The sequence below is a fragment of the Antechinus flavipes genome, chromosome 4, assembly GCF_016432865.1.
Source record: "Antechinus flavipes isolate AdamAnt ecotype Samford, QLD, Australia chromosome 4, AdamAnt_v2, whole genome shotgun sequence".
Classification (NCBI taxonomy): Eukaryota; Metazoa; Chordata; class Mammalia; order Dasyuromorphia; family Dasyuridae; genus Antechinus; species Antechinus flavipes.
In genome coordinates, this window is record NC_067401.1 from 443,518,865 (window position 1) to 443,535,111 (window position 16,247).

At 36.4% G+C, this 16,247-nt stretch overlaps 1 protein-coding gene across 1 annotated transcript in view; it reads right to left on the reverse strand.

The window, feature by feature from the left end:
* Window positions 1–2,127: 2,127 nt before the first annotated feature.
* The window catches only part of LOC127563018 (uricase), a 39,957-nt gene continuing 25,837 nt past the window's right edge, over window positions 2,128–16,247 (reverse strand). Inside the window, exons 5-8 of the mRNA XM_051999188.1 lie at window positions 10,631–10,817; window positions 8,546–8,669; window positions 7,449–7,532; window positions 2,128–2,940 (exon numbers count right to left, since the gene is read on the reverse strand). Of these exons, the coding sequence (XP_051855148.1) occupies window positions 2,866–2,940; window positions 7,449–7,532; window positions 8,546–8,669; window positions 10,631–10,817 (470 nt within the window). The 3' untranslated portion in view covers window positions 2,128–2,865. The remainder of the gene's footprint in view (window positions 2,941–7,448; window positions 7,533–8,545; window positions 8,670–10,630; window positions 10,818–16,247) is intronic.

Sequence of the window (16,247 nt, forward strand, 5' to 3'; positions counted from 1 at the left end):
GGGCAAAAACAAAATAACAAAAAAAAAAAAGAAAACCCAGCAACAAAAAACTTAATCTCAATGCCATCCATAAAAAGAGGGAAATAATGCATCCTTGGGAAATTTCATAGGACAGAAGCCAGGTTGCTGCACACATGAGATAACAAATCAATTAGCTAATTGGAAACCAGTTGCTACTTTTTTCCCAAAGCTCAAGAGAACCAAAAAGATACATGTCAAAAATGGACCAATAGATTCTGTCTAATAAGTCTCTGTATTCTTGTTTTCTGGAACAAATATGAAAAGGTTCCTTCAAGCTTACAAAAGAAAGAATGTTGGATCCAGAGTCTGGGAACTGAGTTCAAATCCCAGATTGGCAGATTATTCTGTGTATGCTTTGGGGTAAATCATTTAACCTTGATTTTCTCATCTATCAAATAATGGGGTTAGATCAGATAACATTTAGAACCCTTCAACATCTTAATTCATAATCTTATGGCTAGTGGAGTAGCGATTATGATAGAGGTTGTACTTTTTTTTGAGGCAGTTAGGATTAAATGACTTTCCAGAGTCTCACAGCTAGTAAATGTTAAGTATCTGAAGCTACATTTGAACTCAGGTCCTCCTGACTCCAGGGCCAGTGCTCTATCCACTGTGCCATCTAGCTACCCCTTGGACATTATACTTATGTATTTATTTATAAGGAACCAGCCCAAATTTAAGAAATAGAGTTAGAAAAGTCCTTGGATATCACTGAGTCCATCTTGAATCTGAACGAGTACTCTTGCCTACATCTTTGAGATTGAATCGACATTCAGCCTCTTGAGTCAGCCCATTTCCCCACCGTAGATAGCTCTAATTGCTGAATTTTTCTTTGTATTAAGCTTCAATCTGCCCGACTGCCACTTTTTACCCATCATTGTACTCCTAACTGCTCACTGGAGCTACATAGAATCTACTCCTTATTAGAGTGTGTTAGATAGTCCAAGACTTGGAGGCAGGAAGACTTAGTCTCAGATGCTTATTAACAAGTGATTCTGGGCAAGTCTTTTACATTCTCTCTGCCTCAATTCCTCAATTCCAAAGTGAGGAGAATATTAGCATCTACTTCACAGAGTTGTTGTAGGAAACAGATGAATTAACATATGTAAAAAGCTTTATAAGCCTAAAGCACTATATACATGCTAATAATGATACATTATTATAATCCTCCCCTAGGATATTCTTTTAAATACTCAGAGTCCATTATTATATTCCACTTCCAAGTCATTCAAATATTTAGGTTGAATGAAATAACAAAACTAGTAATAAATGAAATGTAGACAAGTACTTGAATGAATGAAAAAGCATTTATTAAAGACTCACTACATTTCAAGTAGTGTGCTAAATGCTAGAGGTTCAAATACCAAATAAGAAGCCATAGGATCAGAGATTTAGAGGTAGAAAGGACCTTCCTTTAGAGTTCATAGAGTCTGGCCCCTTTCTTGTTTTTTACAAATGAAGAAAGAAAAATCAAGAGAGATTGATCAACTCCCATCTGGACCCACTGAATCAAGTTCCAGGTTCAGTGCTCTATCATCTACACTACTCAAAACAATTCTTTCCTCTAAGAAGTTGCATTTGACTACACAACAACAACATATATATATATATATATATATATATATATATATATATATATATATATACACAGTAACAATTATTTTCAGTAACTTGATTCAATGTAGTACTGAATTTCACTTGAAAATTATCTTCCCTTTGTATGTATGATATCCTTCTTCATTGGCCAATGGAAACTCCATTTTTCTGCTATTAGTTAAAGAGGTTTCTGTTTTTACATCCTCAAAAGTTTTTGGAGCCTCATCTCCACAAGTAATGTTTGGTGATAATCTGTTTCTTGGGTCTAGGACACATGGGACTACAAAGAGGTAGTAGGTGGGGGTAAGGAATGAAGTTTTAGGGAGTAAAACAGGAAAATTTTACCATCAAACACCTCAGATAATTTCCTGAACAAAGAAAGATTCTTTAGGCAATCTCTTATGATATAATCTCATAAGTCCATTTCTAAAATGTCAAAAGTAATATAGAAACCATAGTCATTTTTTTTAATTTGGTCATTAAAAAGACAAAAACAAAACCCCCAAGAGGTCTTGAAATAATCAGTGTTTATTAAGTGTAGCTCTTTTGTACATAGTGATTCAATGATTAAAAGAGAAACAATCTGACTATTCCCTCCTGACCCTTTATGTGATCATCATTATTTATAGACTGCAAAAAATTAAAACCCAACATACTGTCAAAGCATAGAATCACAAATATGTCATTAAAATAGGCATATGAGCCATGGACTCCATTGTGCTTACAGATTTGCGGTACTCAGACACTAATTGATGTTACCCTGATAATGAATTTTTGCTGTGATTCTATCATTAAATTATCTGCATCATCCATAAGAGAAATTCGCCATCACATGCACAAAAACATTATTGGGTATTTTTTCTCCCTAACTTGGGGCCTAATTAATTGATTTTTGCATCTTTATAATTTATTATTAGTTTCTTAATGATTCGATTTGAATGCTCCAGGAATCTGAGAAAGCACAAGCTGACCCAAAGGGAAAGTTGATCTATGGTTAATTATCATTGCTTTCATAGAACATTCTGTTTTTGCAAAGCATGTCACAGCCACTGATAAGTTCATCCATAGAACATCTCATTGAAGTAAGTCCAGTAGAGAGAAATGATTGAATCAGGGAAGAAAATACTCTATAAATTAACCTGACACTTAGCAAGTAAGGAAAGCTTTTTACTGTGACATCCAACACTACTACGACAATCTGACATCTCTTCAGCAGAGGGATGGCTTTCGACGACTGGTGAAAATGAGTTATAACTTGGAAGACAACTTCCTTTTGACCGTGCCAGTAATTTTGCCATATGGATTGTCAGTAGGGAGTAGAACCTATGGATAGAGTCAGTATTAATGTGAGAGAAATAAACAGATAGTCATTGTTAATTGTTAATTCATGTAATGGAAATATTCAGTAAAACAATGCATATAAATTATATGTACATATTATATACATATGTTTTTTAAATGGACATGCATATATATCACATGCTTTTATTTATGTTTATATATGTGTGTGTGTTTGTGTGTATACACATATATATATGTATACACACAAACATACACACACACATATATATATATCATTGTTGGGGAATGAAATATTCCAAATAAGTTAATTTTTATATACTTCAAGCTGAACTCCCTGCCTTTGCTCCTCCAAGACAACAGGTTTGGGATTTTTTGTTTATTTTTTTTAATATTTTAAACATATTATAGGCTTCTCTCCCAAATGCTACATAGATTCATAGCTCTAGAATTAGAAGGGACCTGACACCCTTTCCCTTAGTTTATTTTTGAGTAAATTGAGGCCTTCATTGTGGCTAAATGATTTTTTTCTTCCTTCCTTCCTTCCTTCCTTCTTTCCTTCCTTCTTTCCTTCCTTCCTTCCTTCCTTCCTTCCTTCCTTCCTTCCTTCCTTCCTTCCTTCCTTCCTTCCTTTCTTTCTTTCTTTCTTTCTTTCTTTCTTTCCTTTCTTTCTTTCTTTCTTTCTTTCTTTCTTTCTTTCTTTCTTTCTTTCTTTCTTTCTTTCTTTCTTTCTTTCTTTTTTGCTGAGGCAATTGGGATTAAGTAACTTGCCTAAGATCACAGAGTTTGGAAGTGTTAAGATTTGAACCAGGTCCTCCTGACTTCTAGCTGCCCCTAGATGATTTTTTTCACGGTTGCAATGGCACTAAATATCAGAGACAGAACTTGAATCCAGAGCCTCTCACTACAGAGCCATTATTCTTTCCAGTGCACCATAATGACTTTCCTCCTTGTTAAAAAAATTATATTTATGCCTTTTCTCTTTACTTCCTAATCATTTTCCACCTTCTTGTGACAAAAACAATTTAGCAAATTTGATACAGAATGTTTGTTTGACAACCTGTCCAATATTCTGTTCTCATAGTCCCTCAGCTCTTTGATATGAAAGAGGAGGTATGTTTTTATTATCTCTTTTCTAGGATCTTCACTAGTTTTTTCATTCCTCAAAGCTTAACTTTCTTTTTTTTAAGCTTCTCTACCTTCAGAGTAATTCAATGTTATAGTGAACGCTTGCTTTGTTCAGCAATGCAATATTCAACACACTTGTCCAATAAGCAATTATGAGGATCTTGTTATATCCCAGAAATTGTGGTAGGTATAGAGGTTTTGTAATCTCATAGAACTTATTTTATTGGGGAAGGGAGAGAATCAACAGCTTGCACACACACACACACACACACACACACACACACACACACACACACACACACCTTCAATAGAAACTATTCACAAAATATATTCAAAACTATCTTGGGGAGGTTACTGAGGGGGTGGAGTATCAAAATAGGGTCCTCCTTTGGGAAGTCACCCCTGAACTGGCTTCCAAGAGATAGAGGTGAAATTATGTGAAATCAGACACAGAAGAGAGATTATGAAAAGTCAGGAAGGCAATGGAAAGTTGTCTATCTGGAGCAGAAAGTCGGTCAGTTTGTCTGGATTGTTGAGTTTGTGAAGGAGAGTGATATCCCTGGAGAGGGAAGTGTCAGAACCACACTGCTGGGGGCTTTAAATATTAAATGGAGGAGTTTGTATTTTATTCTAGAGGAAAGCAGGACCCAAGAGAGCTTCTTGAGCTTTCATCAGCACTGTGCTTTAGGAATATGACTTCAGCAGCTGGAGTGCAAAGTGGAGTGAAAAGGGAAGAGACTGATCCATTGAGGGAACTGTCCATTATTGAACCTTCTCATTGCACAGTACAGTTTTTGCTCCTATTTTACCAAAATTTTTGCCCAACTTGAAGATTTCCATTAGTGCTTTTGATTCAAATAAGTTAATAAATATTAAGCCTCATTATGTACCAAGCACTGTGCTATGTCCTAAAGATTCAAAAAGAGGCAAAAGACAGTTCCTACCCTCAATCTATCTATCTATATAGCTGTTCATGATATTTATCAAATTTAAAGCCTGGGGAAGTAAAAAATTAAGTAGTGTCTGCCCTAACAATCTACTATATTTACAAATTCCATGAGTATCAATATCCATATCAATATAGTTCCCACATACTCATCTGGCATCTTGAAGATAATTTAACATTTTATCAAAACTTAAGCTTTATTATAATAATTAGTGTAGTTTGTCACCAAGAGTGCTATATTCTCAAGCATTTCTTGCCCCTATAATAAAGACCTCTAGAGGACTATGTTTTTTTTTTTGTTTGTTTGTTTTTAGGAGTTTTGTTCTTGTCTTCCTCACAGTCAGTTACCCTTTCTTTCCACTACCAATTAATAATACCCTCTTCTTCATCCATTTCTCTGTTTCTAATCTGACTAGAGCAGAAAACCTAAATAATGGAATTTGTTACAATTGCCTACAAAGTAAGAATGAATAGATTCTGAGGGTGGATTTTCCTATAGAACAAAGTGCATAGATTTGGTACCCTTTATTCTGATAGCTCAGAGAGACCGATTTTGCTCTGCTCCAGAGAATGAAATTGTAAGATAAGTGATCCCCAGATAAAGCAAAAGTTACTTTGGGTGAAATATTTGCAGAACCTCAGATGTGGGTTATTTTACTTTCTATTCCTCATCTTCTTCCTTTTGCTTTTGCTTTTTGGAATTATCCTTCTTTTTCTCTTCTCAATCATTTCTGTGGTTTTCTCATCCCCAGAGTTAATGTATAGAAGTAAGAAAAAACCACCACAGAGGTAACAGAATCAGTTTGATTTTGATCATAGAGAAAAATGCCACAGATATGCAAATGCATATCTGTGAGGCTCCTTCCTAAGGAACTCTAGGTATTTGTAAAATAACCAAATTTAGGAGTTTTGATCCTTGAGTCTAACCACTTCTCTTTGTGGATGGAGGAACTGAGAGTTGAGTGCTGAAATTTCTTGCTCAAAGTTAGTCAGATGTTGAGAGGCAAATCTGATTTCAAGAGCCCAGGACTTTTGGCTCTTAGTGATTTTTCAATTGTATATTACAGGAGGTGGGAAGGAGAAGAGAAGTACTCTCCACCTATATTATTAGGTAATAAAAATAGCACATTATTCTGAACCCTCCTTGGAAACTCAGGGGTGTTGCAAAGTTTGGCACTTTTCACTGACAGGTTATTGTAAGACTAGTATAGGAGGTTTCTGGAGCTGTGGATACTACTGTGGAGTTCAAAAAACTCTAGTCAAAGAGTAGCATTTAACAATTAAGCAGATTTCCAATGTTTGACCAAAGCCATGCATGCTGCCTGGCCACTGTGGGCATTGGAGTTGGCTAGAGGAGGATGATCTGGGCTCAGATCTCAGCTCTGCCTACTCAGATCCCAGTTTCCTCATTTTCCAAATGAGGGTTTTGTGCCATTTGAACCCAAAGGTCCCTTTATATGTTCATATGAAATACAATTAACCTCATAACATTTTAGTTTCCATATTGCATGTAAATGTTTTATAGGAAGATGAGTTTCCAATTTGTACTGATGGAGGGATTTCCTATGTCAGGAGCTTCCCTGCATGGATGAAATTATGCCCCAAAATATACATACAAGCATGTATATGAATACAAAGATATTTTATGTAACTAATCAATTAGTAGAAAAATCCAAAGTTCAAAAAAAAATCTATCCATAAACTTGAACAAAAACAATTTAAGAGAAATGTTGCTTATGGAATGCTGATGATAGGACTGATGTGTTCAGAAATGCCTTTTCCCCCTACCATCCCAATCTTTTAGCAACAGGGAATAGCTGCTCCTAATTCCAGTGTCATTTAAAATGTCCCTGGGCTTTGTAGCCAGATACATGAAATGATTTAATTGTTTTTCTACTTCAAAAGAGAAATGAAAACAAAGAAATAAACAAACAAAAAACCTTCCCACAATTTAACTGCTTTTTCTAATTAAGCTGTTTAACCAGACATCATGGCTGGAAGGGAACCTCCTCATCTCACCTGCTCTAATTCTAGTTAGAACATCAATATTCTTTCATCTCCCCTAAAAGGCTTCCTTGCTACTGGACTTGTTGCTTCCTAATCAATAAAACTCTTTGGCAGGTTGAGGAAGACTAATGCAATGACATGTGAGAAGATAACACTTCTCAAAGAAATCTCCCTGAGACTTTTGTACTTTGAACATCTTCTATTTTCTTTGTTTTTCTCTATTTCTACCTCCACCTCCTCTCTTAGCATCCAATCATCCATCCACTCCTCAACTATCCAATCCTTGACTTCTTGAAGTGTCGTAAGTGTGAAATTTTTAATTAGCTGTCACCCAGAAAGACCCAAGAGCTGCTAAGATGGTAGACAGCTTTCTGCTCTGAGAGCTTAGGGTGGGAAATATATCTGGCTATTGAGAGTGGCTATATGCCGAGTCCATTAAAAGCTTTCTTACCTCATCTTTGTTGATCAGTCCCATTTTGGACATGTCGATGGTGAAGTAGTGGATGTTAGGAAGGCTGATTTCCATGTCTTCTATCTGAAATCAATTCCATAACACAGATCATGGAGTATGATTGTTTGGAACTTTTATCCATCCACCCACTTTCTTTTACTCCCAACCTCAAATTGTTCCTGTTCATGACTTTTTGATAAGTCATTCCAGTCATGTCTGACTTTTGTGATCCTTTTGGGGGTTTTCTTGACAAAGATATTGGAATGGTTTGCCAATGCTTCTCCCATTTACAAATGGGGAAACAGAGACAGACGGGATGGTGACTTTTCCCTAGTAAGTGTCTGAAGCTACCCATCTGCTGTCCCTCTAGTATTTGTAATATGTCTCTTTCTCTTAATCTGTCTTTTTGTCTGCTGCTATCTCATATTGCCCAAGTCAGCTCTTTGACTACTTATTGCATTTTATACTAAACATATTCAATTCTTTCCACATAAGTCCCCAACCAAACTTTTCTGTAAACCACTCTGCCCACAACCTCTTTACATCTCCTCATATGTTTTGGTTCATTATAAACATAGATCCACTTAAGGGTGTGTTACTGGCTAATGATGACAAATTGTTAAATTTTCAGTGTGAGCTCAGAAATAGATTAATGCTACAAATCAGTGCTTGCTTGATTGTTTTGTTGATTGCCTAGAAAGTGATCAAGAAAATGTTAATAATGCAGATTATACTAAAAAGTGTGTCCTCTGGGCTGACGCATTTATCAGCACATCCTTGGGTTTGCTCTGAGACCGGGATGTGTGTCATAGAAGGACTATGGATCACACTTACTCTAAATCAGTAGCAAACAAAAAGGAAGCAGAGTTTTTAACAAGAGTCAAGAATAATGCTCTTAACCCATATTGCCAATTCTAGACATTTTCTATGCTTGCTTATTTTATCTTTGATGCACAGAATTATTAAGTTAGAGCAGGTTGTTTTTTACCTAGTATTCAGTTTTTTATTTTATCTTCAAGATCTTTCTTAGGATGAGAGACTCCCCAGCAAGTTATCTCAATCTAAACTCTCCAAAGTGTTTAGTGAAAAAAAGGTACCTCTGGAATTTGGCTCAGAGAGAGCACTTGAATATCATAGAGGGTCTTCTGAACTGAAGGGGAATATTCTCCTTTGTCGTACGGCCCAGCAAATTTTTCCAGGACAATATCCCGAACGCCATTCCTTGAGCATAGAAGGAGAAATAATAGATTCAAGAGATAGCAATGCTGTGACCTTTTTCCCTTCAAATTAAGATTTCATTAATAATGTCACTTCTCCTTAATATGACTTTACTTGTCCCTTCCTGTCTCCCCCCATAAGTCTCACTAGGGAGCTTAATATCATGCATGCTTATGCTTCTCATTTCCCCATGCAGTAAAGGCAAACAAAATTTTAGTCATCTGATAGACAATCAAATATGAGTCACTGGAAAGAAAAGAACTTTTAAGAATATTAGAACATTGTAATATTTGGTTTTGCTTCAAAAATCTCATTACCACTACCTCTGTACATCTCGTCTCCAAATACCCGCTCCCCAGCTCTCTCTCTCTCTCTCTCTCTCTCTCTCTCTCTCTCTCTCTCTCTCTCACACACACACACACACACACACACACACACACCTTCCATGGCTCCTGGCAACAATCTATCAGGCAACTTTCGTCATCTAGAGCATTTGACAATTGACGCCAATGAGAATTAAACTCCCTTGTCTCTCATCCTAGCAGTACTTAAGGAAAACAGGAAAAAAGCATTTGACAACTTTGATCTTCCCATTCCTTTCCCCTAGTCTCCAAATTGTCTGTCAGCTAGTCTCCAAATTCATGACAAAAACTATGTTTTCCTTGCAAGTATATTCTCCTATCTAAAACCCAATGTGGGTCTAAGTTTCTTTTAAAAACACATCTAACTGAAAAACGAGTAGACTTGCACATATATGCGCATACACATACATATCTACAGATAGATATGTATGTGTATGCACATATATACAGATATGCATGTATACATGTATGTATTTGAGATGAAATCCATAAAAAAAGAAGTAGAAAAGAAAATAGCCTTAGGTCATGAGACAGAATTATAGAGCAGTAGTTGGTAGTGTCCAGACTATTTCTGCAGAGTTCAGTTCAGTTCTGGCTAATGTCTTTTTTAAAAGAGATTTTTAACAAACCAAAATCCATCCAGAAGAGAGTAACTGGAATGATGAGAAATATGGAAATCATGTCACGTGAAGAATAGTTAAAGAGACTGGGAATGGTTGAGCTGGAGAAGAAAGGACTTAGGAAGGACACAATGGCTGTCTTAAAGCATTTTGAAGGGCTATTTTATAGAAGATTTAGAGCTGAAAAGGACCTTTGGGGCAAAGTATGTCAGCATCTCAGAGGCTGTGTAGTCCAACCTAAATTCCTAAATTTAATACAATTCAATAAACATTTATTAAGCAACTACTGTATAAGTTCTCAGAAAACAGAGGTAAAAGACAGCCCCTACCCTCAAGAAGCTTAAAATCTAATAGGAACCAACATCCTCTCTAAAATGCAGACAAAAAAAATTATGTAATCCCCCTCCCTCACTTTATAATTGAGACAGCTGTGACTCAGGGTTGTTATATGATTTGCCCAATGTCACGTGAGTGTGACAAAATGGTAGCCAAAATTTGACCCCAGGTCCTTCTGATTACCCAGAAATTTTCCCATGGTGCCTCTGAAACACTTGTTCTGTGTTTTAATAAGAGGCAGACCCAGGAGTAATGGGTATACAATACAGATCAATATATGGAATAACTTTTAAATAACAGGAGCTATCCAACTAGGAAATGAATTGCTTATAAAGCCAGATGATGAGAAAAAGAGAGACAGAGACAGAGACAGAGAGAGAGAGAGAGAGAGAGAGAGAGAGATGGAGAGAGACGAGAAACAGAGAGACAGAGACAGAAACAGAGAGACAAAGACAGAGAGAACAATAAGAGACACAAAGAGCAGAGAGAGAGAATGAGGATGTTTTGTTAAGTGTGTATATGTCAGACACCTCGAGATAATGGAGGAGGCTTTCCTTTATGAATGTGGCCTCTCTGGCCTCTTGGGGCCATGGATTCCAATCCAACCCTTGGACTAGGGGCTCAGTCTATGCTCCCGCTTCCTCACCACACTGCCTCGAAGTCCACATTGCGGACCCGGTTGTAGCGCCACTTGCAGTAGACTTGGGTGGCAAAGCACCGGTCCTTCACTTCGGGAAGGGTTGTGAACTGGTCTTTGATGAAGCCTTCAAATCCAGACTGGGTCGTTTTCAAAATCTTCATGTCCTTGATGCCGGCGTGAATGGTTGGGGGTCCTGTTCAGGGAAAAAGAAGTGGAAAAGAGAAATTAAACTGGTAAAAGTCTGATCTCAGTGGAGAAGAAAAGTAGAAATTCTGGGGGTGTTGTAATTTTCACAAAACAAGCCTGCTTTGTCCCCAAACACTACTTTCTCCCAGACTCATCACATTGTGCATCTCCCAGGAGGCTTTGAAATTCTTAAATTAAAAATTTCAGAATAACCTTTTCAGAGAAAACATTGTTCTCTCTTCTACAGCTTTGCTTTTATCTGTTCCTCTCTGTACAATATATTTCTTGCAGTACAAAGGCTCTGACTCTACCCCCAATCTACACCTGTATAGAATGAAAATAGGAGTGGGAAAGAGTCAAAAGCATCCTGAAATGAATACCCTTAATCCTCCATGCTTCTGTGCCCAAAGGAAGGCATTATATATGTTAATTAACATTCTGTATCGTTAGCAAAAAGTCTGAGGATGGAGAGACAGCCTTGTAGAGTATTATATGATATGATATGATATCATATTATATAGATATTATATTATATATGTGTATACAGAGGCAGATGGTGTTTCCTCCTTAGAATGTAACCTCCTAGAGGGTAGGAACTTTTTCCCTTTGCCTAGTGTCTAGAAAATAGGAGGCTTGAAGGAGGTTAGATTGTAAGAGGCTGACATGAGGAAGAATTCCATTCCAAGAATGGGGGTTGGGTAGGAGACAGATTATACAAGGCAGGAAGGTGAGATATGGGATGTAATGAACAGAAAATACATAGGCCATTTTATCTGAAATGTAGCATGTATAACACAGACTAACATTTAATCATCCTGAAAAGATAGGCTGAAGCTAGATGTTGGAGGGCTTTTAATACCACAGAAAAGTGTTTGCTTTTTATCTTAAAGAGACTAGGAAGATGCTGATGGGTTGTTTATATATATATATATATATATATATATATGTATATATATATCTTTGTGTGTGTGTGTGTGTCTATATACCACTCTCAATCGTCTCTTTTTAAAATTACATTTTATTTTCAGACTGCCTTTCCTTCACATACCCTCTTATCCCCCAATTAAGGAAGCAAATAAATAAACAAAATCCCTGTTACAAGTACATATAGTCAAGCAGAATAAATTCCTGCATTGATTGTGTAAAAATGTTTTTAAAAAACAAGTCTGGATCTGTACCATGAGAAGGTTTTGCTCATCATCAGTGTAGACAGAATGGTAAATGGAAAGAAAACTGGAATAAAAATCAGAAGATTTGAATTTTGAAGTTAGAAGATTTGGGTTTTAGGGAGCCACTGAGAATTCTTAAACAGAGAAGTGACATTTTTACATCCATGTTCAGGTCAAAATGATGAAGTGACAGGAAGGACTAACTAATGAATTATATTTTAATGAATAGGATTTCACCTAAAGGAATTATTTTACTACTTCCCCATCTCCAGCCAAGGCCCACAAGTCCCGTTACCCCTCAATGCTGTTGATCTAAAAAGCTTAGCTGGCCCAGGCAACTTCGAGTCTTGAAGATAAACCATTTCTTTCCAAAATGCTATTGGGATTTCAGAAGAAATTAATTCAGAAAATGGTTCTCTTCAGGCTAAATAGGTCCTTGACCAAATTCCCTCCATGGGCAAAGGTGACTAGATTGGGTTACAAAATAAAGGCTCCCATCGGTTTATCTTTATTGAATGTTAAGTAGCCTTTTCTGAAGACCATCAGCAAACATTTACTTAAGTACTCACTAGGTGCAAAACATAAAAAGCTCGTGGACCCTGGCTAAATTCTAGTTACAGATTTTAATAGCATAGTGATTTATGTTCCCTACACAGGTTTAATTGAAGTGGTTCAATAGATACTGCTCTGCACTCAGGAGTAGCTGAATTTCAGTAAAAGTGGAATAATTACCATTTCACATTCCTCTCTGTTACATCCTATGGAGAACAATGTTGGTTTAGTAAATATGTATTCATATTTATAGTGTTCAATGTAGTGCTCTAGTCTGAACAAGACTGGAAAGAATAGATTTTTTTTTTAAATCCCAAATATGTATGACAATCCACGATAAAGAAAGGATAAAAGCAGCAAGGAATAAAATGTTCCTGGGCCCCTTCTGGTTCAACATTTTTATCAATTACTTGGATGAAGGCACAGTTGTCATGTTCATCAAATTTGTAGGCAACATAATTCTGAAAGCAATAACTAACACATTGGATTCAAGAACCAGGATCCATCAATATTTCCATGGGGTACAATGATGGAGTCAAGTCAAGGGTGAAAATTACTAGGAAAAAATGTAATGTTCACTTGGGTTTAAAATTGTAACCCTGACCGGGTAGAAAAGAGGTCTTATGGCTGGAAAATATACCATTTAACAGTGATGTCATAAGAAGGGAAAACTTGGGAAGACTTAAGAGTTCTGATGTATGCATTCATCAAACTTGATTCCAGAGGACCAATAATGAAGAATATTACCCATCTTCTGACACAAAAATTATGGATTCAAGGAGCAGAATGAAAATAGATTTTTGGACATGGGCAATGTAGGAATTTGTTTTAATCGACTAACTATGCATTGTTGTTATAAAAGTTTTATTTTTATTTTTCTATATTATTTCTCTGATGGGTGGTAGGGAAGGAGGAAGAAAAAATAATTGTTAAGTTGAAAAAAATTATTTTTTTTAAAATAAAAAAGTATTAGGATTTTTAGCAAACTGTGTATTTGATGTGTATTTAAGGTATTATGCTAGGATATAAAAATGTAAAAAGTTGAGGTGATTTTGGATCATGTTATTAGAGGAAAACTATGTGGAACAAAGGAAAAAAATAGTTCTTCTCTACTCTCTCTCTGTATGAAACATGACCTGAAAGTCAGTTCTGGATTTTACATTTTAGGAAAACATTCTAATAATTTGAGCTATCTCAAAATTAAATGGGATCCTTTGGGAGGTAGTGAGTTTTCCCTCAAAAGAGATCTTCGAGCAGATGCTATATGACTACTTGATTGTTATATTCTAGTGGGAATGCCTTTTGGGTACAGATTAGGTTAACTGGCTGCTGATGTGTCTTCCAACTCTAATATTCTGTGATTCTCTGACTGCGTGCAGGACATTGAGAAACTAGAGTCTGTCCAAAGGAAGGTTACCAGGGTGGTTGAAAAATTTGAGACTATGTCATTCAGTATGGGTTGCAGGGACTGGGAATAGTTGTCCTTAGGGAGGAATGACATGATGGCTATCTTTGAATAGTTGATGGTTTGTCATGTGGAAGGCAGATTGGACTAATTTTGCCTAGACCTAGAGGGCAGAACTAAACTGAAATTTCAGATGAGAAAAATAGAATATCACCATCTGCCTATCTCTTGCTTATAACAGAATAAAAAGTGGTTTTTAATGCCTTGGGAAAGAAAGACTTTTCTAAACACCAGAACAATTTTAATTATCCTTGTCATCATCTGCTTCTATACAAAAGCTCAATCAATTTAACTTCCATCTAAATGATACCTAGCATCTCTACAGAGAAGTCTACCAATATGAAGCTTTTCTCTTGCTTGGATTCCATATTCTTTTCTTAACTTAATATGAATCAGAACAAGTCTGTCCAGTAAATGGTCTTTCATCTATCTACTTCTGCCTGAATATTTTACAAGTTCTTCCCTTTCTTTGGGTGATCTTTTACTAGAATGATTTGATGTAGACTTAAAAATATCCCACTTCCTGCTATTTGTACCTTCTTCAAGGGTGTTAAATATGGAAGCAATTAAATTTCCTCATGACAGGACTTTTTTTTAATGGCTCAGGGAAAGCTTTGTGCTTTGTGACACCTGATGTGTAGGTTAAAAAAAAAAAAAAGGGTTTGTTTTCTACTAACTCTCAGTGAGTTTCTTTCCCTAAGAGAACGAAAGAGTAGAGTATATGGTTCTTTGGGAAAGAATTTTCAATCTGGTAGGTTAATGAGCGTGTAGGAGGAATACTAAATGTTAGGGAAAATTATGTTGCAGAAAAATTGAAGCGCTGAAAATTCTTTCTCTTCTTCCTTTCTCCTCCATTTTCATCCCCATGCATTACTCCACAATCATTGAGGGAAACCTGAAAAGCTGATTAAGTGGTTTCATGGAAATGTAACCCAGAAAAAAAGACAACCCTTTTTGGGGGGTTGAGTTGCTTCTTGTTTGCATAAATTTGAATACTCTTTGAGTGTGTGAAGCGTAATATTTTCATTGGCGGGTCTGTAGACTAAAAAGGCTCCAACTCAGGCATTGTGCTAAGAGTTGTGTTGCTGCCAGTAGAGAAGATAAAATAAACTCCCTGATTTTATCTGGGATTCTTAATGTCTGCCAAGACAAGTTCACACACACACACACACACACACTTTTTCCCTAGATGAATATGTCAGAGTCATGAGGGTTCATTCCGCCAAAAATGTGGTAATAGTTAATTGTCTCTGGGAATATAAGCCATTTTTTTCTGTGCAAAACTGAAGCCAAAACACATTTGAAAACACAACTACTTTCTCCATTTTCATAATGTATCAGTAAAGGAAAGATTTCAAAAGAACTGAGGAGGACAAATACCCCCATGTGTATTGTCAATTGGTGCCAGTGTTGGAGGCAGGTCTAGATTTTACACTGGGGACCTTTGGCAGAACCAGGATCAGCTCATTCTACTTACAATTGGATGAAATTTTAAAAATAGTTTATCACACATCGAGTGCAAATCACCAAAGGCAGAGCCTAGAGCTGGAAGAGAACTTAGCATAGTGGAAAAGAGTGTTGGATTTGGGATCTAAGGGACCTAGGATCAGAACCTATCTCCACGGCTTACTATTTGCATAATCTTGAGTCAGTAATTTTCTCTTTGGGACTCAGTTTCCTCCTCTATCAAATGAGAGGGTTAAACTAGATGACCTGAAACTCCATCCCAGTTTGAAATCTATGATTTTATAATCCATCTGGTCCAACCCATAGCTAAACAGACAGATGAATGGTCATCCAACTTTGACTTGCTGCTGTCTAATGATGGTAAACCTGCAATCTCCTAAAATGGTTTTTAGTGGTTAAATAGATCAGATGAATGAGTGCATTATTATCTCCTTATGTAGGGAAACAGTGAGGATTTGTTGTTGGAAGATATGCACATTAATGCAGCTACGTTGATGAGCATGAGTGTCTGAAAACAACAGACATACCTTCTTTACTTAATTTTTCTTCTAGATCCTAGCTTATTTATATTCTCATTGCAGAGAATCTTGGGAGCAAAGCTTAATTTGGTATACTAGCTTTGCCAGTGGTCCTTTGGATTTAGGAGGAGGAACAGATTCCCAAAACTGAATTTTGTAGACCCAGGTTTGCAATGAGAGATATAACTATATTATAATGAATTTTCTAAACCACATTTTGTTGGGTTTTGTTAGCTTCCTGAGTAGGTATAGTGACCATAAGGTCT